The 13,115-nt window shown below is 56.5% G+C and overlaps 4 protein-coding genes and 1 non-coding gene across 5 annotated transcripts; 4 read left to right on the top strand and 1 right to left on the bottom strand.

Moving 5' to 3' along the window:
* Positions 1-1,466: 1,466 nt before the first annotated feature.
* On the top strand, positions 1,467-4,019 carry DAL81 (Fungal specific transcription factor; the record flags this gene model as incomplete). Its single annotated transcript, XM_071061443.1, has 3 exons — positions 1,467-1,801; positions 1,962-2,757; positions 2,811-4,019. The coding sequence occupies 3 exons, from the start codon at positions 1,467-1,469 to the stop codon at positions 4,017-4,019; spliced, it is 2,340 nt and encodes a 779-aa protein (XP_070917544.1).
* Positions 4,020-5,392: 1,373 nt separating this feature from the next.
* On the top strand, positions 5,393-6,742 carry MFIFM68171_06022 (non-specific serine/threonine protein kinase; the record flags this gene model as incomplete). The annotated part of the gene is made up of 1 exon (XM_071061442.1): positions 5,393-6,742. The coding sequence occupies one exon, from the start codon at positions 5,393-5,395 to the stop codon at positions 6,740-6,742; it is 1,350 nt and encodes a 449-aa protein (XP_070917543.1).
* A 1,488-nt stretch (positions 6,743-8,230) lies between these two features.
* Positions 8,231-8,302, top strand: MFIFM68171_t92. The gene has a single exon. It is a non-coding gene; the product is annotated as a tRNA-Met (tRNA).
* Positions 8,303-8,400: 98 nt separating this feature from the next.
* On the bottom strand, positions 8,401-9,808 carry LGD1 (L-galactonate dehydratase; the record flags this gene model as incomplete). Its single annotated transcript, XM_071061441.1, has 2 exons — positions 8,401-9,594; positions 9,653-9,808. The coding sequence occupies 2 exons, from the start codon at positions 9,806-9,808 to the stop codon at positions 8,401-8,403; spliced, it is 1,350 nt and encodes a 449-aa protein (XP_070917542.1).
* Positions 9,809-11,696: 1,888 nt separating this feature from the next.
* Positions 11,697-12,872, top strand: MFIFM68171_06020 (Mating-type switching protein swi10; the record flags this gene model as incomplete). The annotated part of the gene is made up of 1 exon (XM_071061440.1): positions 11,697-12,872. One exon carries the CDS (start codon positions 11,697-11,699, stop codon positions 12,870-12,872), a length of 1,176 nt encoding a protein of 391 aa, XP_070917541.1.
* Between the last annotated feature and the right edge of the window lie 243 nt (positions 12,873-13,115).

The following is a 13,115-nucleotide window of genomic DNA, read 5'->3' as shown; positions in this document are numbered from 1 at the left end:
TGAAATCACCGTCATGATAAGGTCAAACTCTGCTGCTATCATCGGGCGGGCATGTGTTTCTGCATGCCTTTTACGGCTTCATCCGCGTCAGAGCACGGGGCGAGCGAGACACGAAAAGCTGGCCTTTTGCCCGCCGTTCTTGCTTGGCGATGTGCTGCACACCTGCCAAGTGTTAGTGATTTACGAGGGACTGAGGAATCCAAGCTGGCAGGAAAACCGGCAACTGGCACAAGAATCTTGGTATCTCCCTATACTCTTGTAATGGCGTGCCCTCGGCGGCGAGCAACCGCTCCTACTCCTTTGCGTCCGACCTCTGGAGAGAGTCCGCGCTGAACTACTCCTCCGAAAGGGGACACTTGCATTTCTTTATTATTACCGGTCAGTGCCAGGACCACACCGACTTCACCCTCTCCAGCTAAAAGCTCCTTCCAAACTCGTCAATTGGGCCCAGGCTTCCTTTTTCCCATCCAGAGCTTTGGAACGGAGGGCGAAGAGAATAAGAGACGAAGAAGAAGAGAGCGGAAGAAAACAACACCCACGCCTTTCCCAAGAGCGAGCAGGTGTTATTCATGCGAGATCCCTCGAAAACGCGAGTCTGCTGCTACTGCAAATGACGCAGATAAGCCTGGCTTATCTTATCCTTGCCTCGATCATCACATAGATCCATCCTGCCAATCCGGCCACATCATATCTGGTCCGCCCTCATATCTACGGGGCCCGCATAACGTTACCGCTTGCTCACTTATCAGCTCCTGCTCTGGTCCGCACGCGGCCAGTCGGCCGTACCCCCCTTTTTGGTTATCTCGCTCGACGCATACACCCCAGCCGCAGTACCGTTCGCCCTCTCCTCCGAGCCGACAATCAGGGCCTCCGACTGGCGACAGATACCGACGATAAGGACCGATACCAAGATAAACAGCACTTACACGCCCCGTGCCACCTTGGCTAGAGACGGACAGGCGTGGGTGCCCGTGCGTGGATCGTGAGAGGCAGTTCCGGCGCAGCCCTGCGACTGGTCAGAGAGCGCCGGTCAAGCAACCTTATCTACGGGCCTGCCTTATCTGCCCTGACGCGGCAGTCTTTGCGGTGCCTGACAAACCGGACTGCCGTCTGTTTGCGCGGCATCCGTGGACCCTGTCATCTCTGTAGCTCCCGGGGGATACTCCGTTTGGTCCGTTAAGGGCAGATCGCAGCAGGCCACCACATCCTAACCTTGCCGTGGCGCCGGCGTTGAAGGGAAATCTCCGATCTGGAGAGTCAGCCGCCTCGGTTGGAAGCGAGCAGGGCGTCTGTGTGTGTCTCGGACCAGGGCATTGGGAAGCCGCGGCACTTGGCACTCGCTGTGGGAGGGAGGAAGAGCATTCCACCACGTTGCATCCTCGGCCATCCTGCCGAACTGCACTCATCCTCGAGTTGGGGGCTTTGCCTAGATCCGTTCGCGGACCTTGCCGCTTTTTACCTACGCCATGTCCGCTCACTGCGCCGTCCCCAGGACGGCTCCCATTGCCATTGCGCCAAAACCGCCGCGCTTCCCCCCGAGCCGCCAGGGCAGCATACACCTTGATTCGTACCCCGGGCTTCGGAGCGGCTTCGACTCACCCGACTCCGACTCGGTAAGCGGGCACTCAGCACCCCCTTGTGAAGCCTGTCTCCACCGGCGAAGCGATTGCGTCATGAACGAGGACGAGGAGAGTTGCGTTGCGTGCCTGGTCACGGGGACGGAGTGTTCCCTGTCCGACAACCCACCGCCGCGGAAGCGTAAGCTGAACGGTGACGTTGAGGGTAGCTGTAGCAAGAGAAGGTGAGGGATGCCCTGTTACGAATTCGGGTTAGATGTCTCAACCCCACCCACATTCCTGTCTCATTATCTCCCTATTCCCCTGCCTGTCTGTTTAAACACACCCCGAGGCTAGGCGCAGTGTCGACACAAAATTTACCTAACATCTGATTGGTCGGTGCAGTTCTCCCGGACGGTCTGATAACAGGAGGCGGCGGCATCAACAGTCAAGCGCCCCGTGCACCACGGCCAGTAGCTCCTTGATTGAGGACATGGCTAACTTTGGCGGTCCGACGCTACTGAAACGCACCCTCGGCCTACAGACAGACAGGTACAGTCAGTATATAGGACCGACCACTGACTTTGAGCCGTCCCTGATCAACCTCTCGTCGTTTGACCCGCACGATGAGAGCCTCCTCGCGCGCGGGACCCTCAGGAGGGTCAGCGACAATGACACCTTTCTCATGCTCCCTGACCACAACACTCCGGGATATGACCACATCATCGATGACGCGGACGAGATCGAGAGGCTGGTGGCGCCTCACGGCCGCAAGCTGATAGATCTATACTTTCGGGTCGTGCATCCCGGCTTCCCCATCATCCAGAAAGGCGTGTTCCTCGAAAAATATGAACGGTCGCACCGCGAGTTCTCACCCCCGCTCCTCGCAGCCGTCTATATCTTGGCCATCAACTGGTGGGGCCACTCGGAGGAACTGGCCAGTCTCCCGAGGCCGAACGTCCGCGAACTCGAAAGGCTGGTGCGGACCACGCTGGCAGATGCCATGTACCGGCCGAAACTGTCGACAATACAGGCCGGGCTTCTCTTGTCGCAGCGGCCCGAGGGAGACCAGTGGGCTCCGACAGCGCAGCTGGTCGCCATCGCGCAGGAGCTCGGTCTGCACCTAGACTGTACTAACTGGAAGATTCCGCCCTGGGAACGCGGGTTGAGGAAGCGCCTGGCTTGGGCGTTGTATATGCAGGTAGGTTCCCCAGGTGGAAGGCATGTGCCCATCGTCTTAACCACTGCTTCTAGGACAAATGGGGTGCTCTCGTCCACGGCCGGCCCTCGCACATTTTCTCTTCCAATTGGGCCGTTCAGCAGTTGAATCCAAACGACTTCCCCGACGTGGAATGGGATGAAAACGACGTCGAGGAGAAGATAGAGATTGAGCGCGGACGTGTCCTGTTCGGGCAGATGGTTCAGCTGTCGCAGATCCTCGCCGAGATTCTCGAGACCTTCTACACTCTGCAGGCCTCGCGGACTGCTGCCGATGCGGGACCGCAGGGCACGCAGCTGATCCTATCGCTCGCCAAACCGATCCAGCTCAAACTCAAGGAGTGGTACAGCGGGCTGCCGGCCGTCGTGCGCATGGACAACACATTCCACACCAGCCCGTCGCCGCCCAACCGCCTCTCCAGCATCGGCTACCTCCACCTCGCGTATTTCGCCACCGAGATCACTCTCCACCGGCGCATCATCCGCTCGATAGACGCGTCCACGGCAGCCAGCGAACAGTTATCCCCCGGCGCGGCATCATCCTCGTCACCCTCGCCAGCCGCTCTTACCAACAACTATCCCGGCGGCGGCGTCGACCCGTACATCCAACACATCTGCCGGAGCGCGGCCAAGGCGCGGCTCATCTCGGCAATGGACTTTGTCAACCGCCTTACGCCCTCGCACCTCCGCGCGTTCTGGTACTTTGCGTCCAAGACGAACTTTGCGCTGATCGGCACCTTTGGGTCCCTGCTCTGGGCCACCTCACCCGGCCGTGAGGAGGCGGATTGGTACCGCCGGCGGCTCGGCGAGTACCGCTGGACGCTATCTGTCAGCTCGAAGCCGGGCGGGGGCAAGGGCCTGACCGAGTTCGCCATGGGCATGCTGGACATTTCTACGGGCTTGCTCAAGCAGTTGCCCGAGAAGCCACTGCTGAGCCGCAGCGGGAGCGCGGTGGATTTTGATGCCGCGCGGAGGCAGAGTATGTTGGCGCTTGGGGGGAGCGGTGGGAGCGCGAACAGCTTGGGTACGTTGACGATGGGGAGTGGGAGTGGGGGTGGTGGTGGGTTCGGCGTTGGGCTGGGATTGCAGAGGAGTGCCGAGGCGAGCGGCGTGCAGAGTCCGGGAAGTGCGGATGTCGACGGCGATGTTGATGTCGATCTCGACGAGGAGAGCGAGAGCAGTGAAGAGGGGGCGGTTTATGGTAATTTCTCGACGAGAGCGGGGATGGCGGGTTTGGCGGACTGACTGATATTATGTGATGGGGGATGAATTTTGTGTGTTGGGTTTGCCTGCATGGCGTGCCTAGCACGCGATCTACTCGGGGACCAGTAGCGCGGCGCGGCGGTAAGATTCGGCACGATGCCGAATGGCGCCATGCGCCCTTTCGAAATTTTTTTTCCAGACCTGATCTTAGATGGCGCTATCTATGAGGGAAGTAAGGGGAGCGTGGTGTCGGCATGGATGAAGATATGACGGATGATAAGGATGCGATTTGATATGGCTTCATGTTCTCCAGGGTTTGGCTTGTTTGTGGCTCTGAGGGATTTGATACCCGCCGTGTTTATAGAAGGGTCCGTGTTTGTATATAGCTTATCTACTTGCAAGAAGCTGAATAGGTGGGTGGAAGTTTGTTCCTACTATTCGAAAGGACGTCCTTTCTCCGGTGTCATAGTCTGTGAGTGGTCGGACGTGGTCGTCTCGGCTAGGTGCTTGGTTAAGACGAAAGCTTTTGGCTGTCCTTAATGCGACAGGACTGCTGCAGCGACTTGGCCGCTCTTGCCAAAGCGAAAGAAAGCAGCAGAGTCAAGTGACCACTTGAGTCACTAGCACTGCCAGTAGCCGGCGAGGTGCTTACTTGACTCAGAACAATGCTTCTTCCCTCGGTCAGTTCCCGGACCTCTCATCCACACTGGAATTTCACTTCAATTGTCATCGAACCGCTAGAGACCACACATTCCAGTCCCTCTTTATATCGGATAGCAGAAGAGATTCGGACCGGGTACTGCTAATTCTTTGCGGAATATAGCCATTGGCGACTTGACAGCCATTTTCACGACTACCGGGACGCGACTTCCCAACTCTCCGGGTCGGACCCGCGCCCCACTAGGCACGAGACCGTCCCGGGTTCGCGGGGCAGTTCCGGCCAGGACAGCAAAAGTAGGGTTATCAACCCGTATCCCCATACAACAGGAAAACGACCAGCCTCAAACGTAAGAAACGCAGATCCTCCTCAACCGTACTTCCCCGCGACGGTTTACGCCGACACACATCTCCGAGTCACCAAACGTACTCTCTCTGCCTTGTGTGCCATCGGAAACTTCGAGTACCAGGCGGCGCAGGCTACCCAGGCAGTAAAGCGAGGGCACGCGAACCATGCTCCGTAACTGGTCAACAGATCGACGAATGACTCGGAGACGCACAGTCACTCTCTAGCTGACCTTCCTAACATTTCTCCAACTGTTGCCTCTCGTTTCCGCTCACTACCTTCTTCGTTCTGCTCTCTGTTACTTGCCCAACGCCAATGCAAAGACGGCCGATTCCTACCATGGTCTCGACCACCCCTCTCTTTCGTTTATTTCTGCAACATCAGATTCGATCCTTCATCGACATCCGACTCGATGTCCGAGGCAAGCGGCTCGCAGTCGCAGACCATTCCCTTGAGTGACTTCCTCAGTGCCCGAGATGACCTTCATTTCGTCTGGAACGACGCCAATCGGGAGACCTCTGAACTCTGGCTGAGACCTGTTGAAGCGGCGGCACTTGACCCGCGAAAACACAAGGTTTTCCATCACGGCCACAAAGAGTACCTCCGGCCACCGGCCCCGTTTGTCCAGCAGGGGCCGGAACTCGGCGACTCGGGATCAACCGTGGTCTACAAAGTCACCGCGCCCGAGGGGTACTCCTACCGCCGCCCTCTCGCTCTCAAGGTCATAGTCTGCAAGGACAACTTCCGCCCGCCGGGTCCCGATAGCTGGGTCCGCAGGAAGGCGTTGGAAGAAGTCAAAAACATGACCAATATCAGGCACCCGCACATTGTCGCCTACGTCGCCTCCTTCGAGGACTACTGCATCCAACCCAGCGAAAGCAGATCGCGGCAAGGCAAGGGTCGTCGACTCTCTTTCGTAGGGACCCACCCACAGCATATAAAGCGGCACATCCTTGGCATTGCCATGTACCCGCCGGCGCAGTGCAACCTGCACACCTTCATGAACGAGGTCTTTCACGATCCCAAGGAGGTTGATTGGATGCTGGCCCATCTCCACACCTATTTCGGGTGCTTATCCCAAGCCGTTGCCTACCTGCATAACCAGGGGGTACGGATCCGTCACAAGGACATCAAGCCGGAGAATGTTGTCATTGACGACTTCGGCCTTCCGATTCTCACCGATTTCGGTCTGTCGAAGCATTTTGAAGCAGGCCAATACTCCGAGGGACCGACCTTGAAAACGCTCAAATACGCAGATCCCGAAGCAGTACATGAAACCTCTCGGGATGTGAGCTCAGACATCTTCTCCTTGGGATGCGTGTTCCTGGAGATGGCCACCGTCCTCCTCGGCAAACCACCCCTCTTCGCCGAGGAACAACTGAATTTTTTAGATGGCCGCCCATCCAACCAATTCAAGTACTCAGAGTCCCTCCACAACCTTGACACCTATCTCGCTCTCTTGTCATCCACCCACCTCGTCGCCCGGAATTGTCGACAGCAGGAATCGACTGCGGCCGTACTCCAGATCCTGCCACACATTCGCCGTATGATGGACGAGGACCAGAAGAAGCGGCCCAGGGCGCAAGAATTGTACCCCTGGTTCAGGCATCTGTATGATGTCTACGAGGCGCCCGGGCCGTGTCCAAATTGCGAGGCGGAGAGAGCTACGGGGAAGGCAATTCCACTGCCACCCATGAGCGGGAGTGGTAATCCAAGAGCGAGTCAAGGGTCGATTGGCGGTTCGGCGCATAAGAGGGGGTAGGCTGAGTGAGCATAGACGGTTTGGCGGTGGGTAAGTGGTTTGCCATGCGCCCGTGGCTTGACGAAATTGATAGGCGGATTTGGGGAATTGGCGTTGAGAGGTGTTTGTTGCTTTGATCGATGATCCCTACCCAGTATGTGCTTACTAACGGTTTGGGAATGGGGTGTTGATGCGAGCTTTCGTCTCTTTTTGTCTTCTTTTCTTCCATTTCATATGTCTTTCTTTCTTCACCGCGGTCGTCAATTGCGGTAGTCATGGTTCGGTCAGATATCACACAGGGCCCGGGGGGACGGGGGGAGGGGAGGGGGGGGGGGGGGGGCGAGCATATCTAGAGGGCGACGACAATGATGATGATCGAAAGACACGTCGACATATGGCAATATGGTATTTGCGGATGATCGGTATGGATTTTGGGAAACAGAAGGCCCTGCATGCCGTTGATGGCACTATCTACCGGGGCATCATATCTAGGCTCGGTCGTCGAATTAGGGGCTATACGGCGGGCGAGCATGATGCTTCGAAGGCAATGAGCGGTGGGTTTCCGGGCCGAAGAAGTATGGGAACCCGGCAGCTGCATGCGTATCTCAGTGGCATAAAGGAGACGATTATATAGGTAAAATTGATAAGTAAATGACTTCTGCTCAGGCTGTGCAACATGGGAGTCTTACTCTTGTTTGAGAAGTGCCAATAGAATGTCGTTGCGGCTAAAGGCCTAGGATACCAAGCCCGATTACGAGCTTACACGAAGAGCAAGAAGCAAGGAGATTACACAGCATGGAAACATCCTCGCTAGTCCTGTTAACAGGACGCAATGACAAATATGGGCTGGGAATACGTATCCTTGCATATGTGTACCGGGCTCATGGGACCCTAGAATGGTTTGACCAAGGGGATAGGATGACACTGTGCTTCTATGACTGATTACGCTGAGGGTAAGAGTTAACTGACAGAGGGCTGACATGGAACAATAACTTGGCTGATCAGACAATCCTATTTGCATAGGTGTGCAAGAGCTGGGATGGTTGAAAAGATGCTAATGGAGCGTACCTGCAAAATAAAATTCCATGAGGCACGCGGTAAGGGTGGAGAGCAATGACCAAGCTGGCACCAGTTATGGTCATCGGAATGAGTGTATGCATAGAGGGCAAGGTAATCTTCTTTAGGAGAAACAAGTTAGCTGAAATTTGTACGTTTGTTCGGCCGACGGCCTGGGCTGGGTAGGGTACCCGGACTTTAGAGACGGGAACAGGGTAATTCAAGGGTAGCAAGTTCTAGAGTTGGTGGTTCGGTGACAAAAACAGGGATCGGGAAATATCGAATGACAGCTATCCAGAATGTTTTCACGTTTCCTTGCCGCGGTGTTCGGGTTGTTGTGGACCGGTACCAGCCTCTGACTCACAACTCCACACCAGAATTTGATTCACCTCCTACGGAGTTACGCTGCCTAAAACCCACTTTCTCACTGCTCTAACTCAACAAGCAAGCACAAGCTGCGTGGCGCAGCGGAAGCGCGCCGGGCTCATAACCCGGAGGTCACTCGATCGAAACGAGTCGCAGCTACTTAACTTCTTTTTCGTTCCTCTCCAGGATAATATGTTTGTGTGCTTCAGAGCAGGTATTTTGGTTTCAAGACCACAAACTCCAACTCTCCTCCATCACTATATCTTTTCGCCCTCCAATATCGGCCTGGCTTCCTCGCTCCTCCACCAGCTGCCTTCTCCGCCGGGGTACTCATACCTATCCATGCTTTCCGGCTTCATTTCCACACTGTATCCGGGGTCCATCGGCGTCTGGTAGAACCCGTCCTTGATGACTGACGGATGCAAGAAGTGTTCGTGCAGGTGATCCACATATTCCAGCACAGATTGCTTCCCGCTCACGACGACGTAATCGATGGTGCTGAGGTGCTGCGTGTACTCGGGCAGGCCGACGCCTCCGGAATGCGGCACGATCGGAACTCCATACTTCTTCGCCATGAGTAGCACGGCGAGAACCTCGTTAACACCCCCCAAGCGACAGGCGTCGATCTGGCACACGTCAATTGCGCCCGCCATGAGTAGCTGCTTGAAGATTACGCGGTTCTGGCACATCTCGCCCGTGGCCACGCCGATGCCGTGCGGCCGCAGCGCGTCGCGCACGGCCTTGTGGCCCAAGATGTCGTCAGGTGACGTTGGCTCCTCAATGAACCAGGGCCGGAACTCGGCTAGCTGCTTCATGTACTCAATCGCTTCGGGGACCGACCACACCTGGTTGGCGTCCACCATGAGAACGTTCCCCTTGTCGTAGCCGATCACGTCGCGTGCAATACCCAGCCGCCGCTTGTCCTGTTCCACGCCGCCGCCAACCTTGACCTTGAAGTGCTTGTATCCCTTGGCCAGAGTCTCGTGCAGCAGGACGCGCATCTTGTCTTCACCGTAACCGAGCCAGCCGGCGCTGGTGGTATAGGCCGGGACAGCGCGGCTATTCTCGGCGTCGCGCAAACGGTCCGCCTTGCCCGGCTCCGCCTCCCGCAGCATTGCCAGGGCTTCCTCGGGTGTTACGGCGTCGGTGATGTAGCGGAAGTCGATGCAGTCGACAAACTGCTCCGGCGTCATGTCAGCCACGACGCGCCATACGGGCTTTCCTAGCACCTTTGCCCATAGATCCCAGATTGCATTGACAACGGCGCCCAGGGCCAGGTGGATGACGCCCTTTTCCGGACCGATCCATCGCAGCTGGCTGTCGTTGACGAGATGCCGCCATGTCTTCCCACAGTGCGCAACGAGACTAGACAACGTTCTGCCCTTGATGCGATCGGCAACGTGGTTGATAGCCGCGCAGATGATGTCATTTCCGCGGCCAATGGTGAACGTCTGGAGGTGCGCAGTCAGCCCGGGGTCGCAACGATTCACATTGATAGGAGCCGAGTACCATTCCGTGACCAGCATGAGCCGAATCTGTCTGCAGGATGCAGTAGGCGGCCGAGTAATCCCCAGCCGCATTCATGGCATCCGAACCCGTCTTGTCCAACGAGGTGGGAAACCGCACATCCCGTGTGGCCCAGCCAGTGATGGTAATTTCAGCCATGATGTCAGGCGTGTTCCGGGCGCCGGATGCGGGCTGACCAGAGGGGACAGAGAGAGTTCAGAGTACTAGGTGAGCAAACTAGCCTAGCCACGTTGAGACCCAAGTCCTATGAAGTATCTTCGTGCCAGTCACGTAATTCCCTCAACACCATAGGAATTTAGATGCTTGAGCATCATTGTCACAGGTTGAAGCCACGGCCTGCGCTATCGGCTTCCGACACCGAGCTGCGCGGGAATGAGGGGCATGGTGGGGTTAAATTCCGACGCGGTCCAGTTCAAGGCACCCTCGACCTATGATTGATGGATAATTCGAGTGGGCCGCCGTCCGGGTCCATCACTGGATGCCGTTGTTTTATGGTACGCGCCACTGTCGGGGCAATTGCATTCGAAGAACCGAGTCCGGGCCCGTGATGTCGAGCTGGGTGTCATCCCGTCCCTTGAGTACGCTCCCGGAGATCCCCGGTTCCGGTAACGGCCTCGGGACGCTTCAAGGTCGGCGGGGGCGGAGTGATTCAGACCATGGAGAGTGAGCGGGAAGCACCATGCGTGCTATCCCTTACTATTCTTAGGAGCACCAATACCGGTATGTCGATGAATGCATCATATTCTTGATTTTGATAGCTCGTGATTCACAGCTTTAGAATCCGTTTTTTCGGTCCTTGATGTCAGGTTAGCGGTCTGACGCGCGACGTCATTGCTCTCTGTGTAACAGGAGGACAGGTAATTGATTGGTTTGGGTGTTAACGTGATTCAAAAACGGTTAGTGCTCTGAGATACAACAAGGACCAAACCAAAAGAGGAAAAGCAAACGGTGTTCACGCCTATCGGTCCTTCGAACTTACTGCGACAACAACAAGCGATTTTCTTCAGCCTCGTCTTGCCCCGGACTGCTGCAATCCACTGCGACGGACAGCCCGTATGCCCATGCCCTGCGTCCGTTAGTAGCAACTAGCCCGCAGGCCAAAAATTGGTTTGCAATGTGCAGTGCATGTTTCAGCAATTGCCCGGCATTAGCCTTTACCACCAATTCCAACGAACGGCTGAACCGTCTCCTCTTCCCCGCACTTTGGGCCCTTGGATGCCACGAGGCCACCCGCTAGCCGGCAGGCCCTCAGTTGACTAGTCCAGCGAGGTTGATTTCCCAATGGCCGCCTCATGGTCTGAGAAAGGCGCGGTGCGTAGGGCTTCCTCTGCTTGACACCCTCCTCGATTTATGCGGCTTTAGTCCATGTGATTCCCGAGTCCCGACTCAGCCGTCGGAATGCTTAAAAAAAAACCAGAGAAGATCCAGCCGCCCGCCGGCACACAATGCGCCTTCACCTTGCCGAGGCGGTATTCCCGTCTCGACATACTCGGAGCCCGTCTGTCCGCCCAACCCCCACTGCGCTCGAAAATGCAAGTCGTGCCTTTTCGAATGGGAACGAATTTTGGCAGAGCTGCATGGCCGGGGTCCAGCCGCTTTCCCGCTGATGCAAGCGCATCAGAATGTGGTATCCGTTGATGTTCCACTGGAACGGCCATTTGCCCGAAACAGTCCTCCACGGTCAAAAAGATCAAGTGCTTTCATGATTCAAACCACACGAGGCCGAGCAGGGTAGCTGCCTGCATGGAATCGGCCTCTTGCGAGTGCGGGCTGGATCTTGTTTTTGGTGTGGGCGGACCGTCCTTGGGCCACCCAAGATCCGAGTTGCCCCAATTGGTGTGGCCATATATGTGTCTGGGGACGTCATCTTTCTCAAACCTTCCCACTCTCCAACTTATAAGCCGTTTGTGAGCCTTTTTGCCTTCATCCGCAACGCCCTTGAACCCTCAAGGGCTGCCGTGCTATATTGTTCCCGCGTCTGACAGCCGTCACCTTCGTCGCCTAAATCGGCATTTCTCAATAAACAATGGAACAGGGGAGAGATAGCCTATTGGCCGCTCTTCCGTCGGTAGCCAAGGGCCCCAAACTGAGGAGGAAACTGCAGAAGAGCGTGTCGAAGCATCGAAGCAACATCGCGTGGCGGTTCGGCTCGGGCGCGTCGACCGAAAGCCCGTCATCCAATAAATGCGATACGGCAAACAACAAACCAGCAACCCAGGCGCAAAACCAAGGGCCGCCATTGCCTTCTCCTGACCTCAGCGACCCCAAATGGGCCGAGTTTTTCCGGGGAGACCTGTGCACCCACGCGCAGGAGATGACTTCCAGGTCATGGGAGCATCTTGGAATCACGACGCACATAGTTCCAGAGCTCTCCCATCTCGCCACCACCAACTCACAGCCGCCACCAACTTCCGCTTCAGACGCTCCTGCCTCGTCAACCCCTAAAATGAGGCGGCGCGCAAAGACACCCATTTTCTCGATCGGACAGCTGGAGGATATCACGAGGCCTAGCAATGCCCTTGCAAGGACTTCGAGCGTCGAACTTATCGCCGACCAGTACCGGGCTTTACTCGACTATCGCGCTTCTGTGTACACCGACTCGTACTCTGAGCCTCCACCCTCGCTTGAGGACGATGATGAAGGCGATGACGATGACCACGAAGGGGCAGCAGCTATGAGGCGGCAGCGGAGCTCCGAGAGCTTACCGGACGACGCGCCAATATGCGTACCAATGCACCTGGGCGAGCTTGTACAACGCTCGCCCACGTCGGACGACGGCACATTGGTTTCGTTTGAGGAGGAAACGGTCTATTTCAAGCCCGTCTCATTTTCTCCGGAACCGACATCGCCGGCTGTGCAGGTGCCCAGTAACCCGTCTCATTCACCCCCGGACGACAATCTGAGTTTGCAGATATGCCTAGATCTTCTTACGCGTGATCTATCATCTGCGCTCGCAAGCCGACCGAGCCGGTCTTGCGCGGGTACATCGGCTTTGCAGGTATGGGTTATGATCGAAGCCTACGAGAAGCTACGGGACCGGATTTTGGAGAGCGGAAACGGTTCGGAGGAGTCGCGGTCACTTGGGATGATGTTCGATATGTGGCTACGGGCATTGTACACGATACACGACTCGTTGAATGGGAGCCAGGCGGCGAGCGAGAGTGACTACGGAGCGGAACTCGGGACGGAGGAGTTGGACTAGGGCATTTCATTCATGATACCAGGATGGGAGTTCCCGGACGGATTATAGGGGCGTTTCTTGGTGTATATTCGGTAGTTTCAGGGCGGTATTTCTCAATATTCGACCTGTTACCTAATCTCTATATCTCCTTGTATACGGCATTCCAATAGGCAGAACACGGCCGGACTCATGGCTGTCAGTCAAATTGGCATGATGCCCCACGCATCGGACCTGTCTCCGCCCCCGATCACCGGTTCGCTTGCC

The sequence above is a fragment of the Madurella fahalii genome (assembly GCF_045866475.1).
Source record: "Madurella fahalii IFM 68171 DNA, scaffold_3, whole genome shotgun sequence".
Taxonomy (NCBI): Eukaryota; Fungi; Ascomycota; class Sordariomycetes; order Sordariales; genus Madurella; species Madurella fahalii.
The sequence above is the reverse complement of the archived record's forward strand: the minus strand, read 5'-3'. Positions and strand labels throughout refer to the sequence as shown.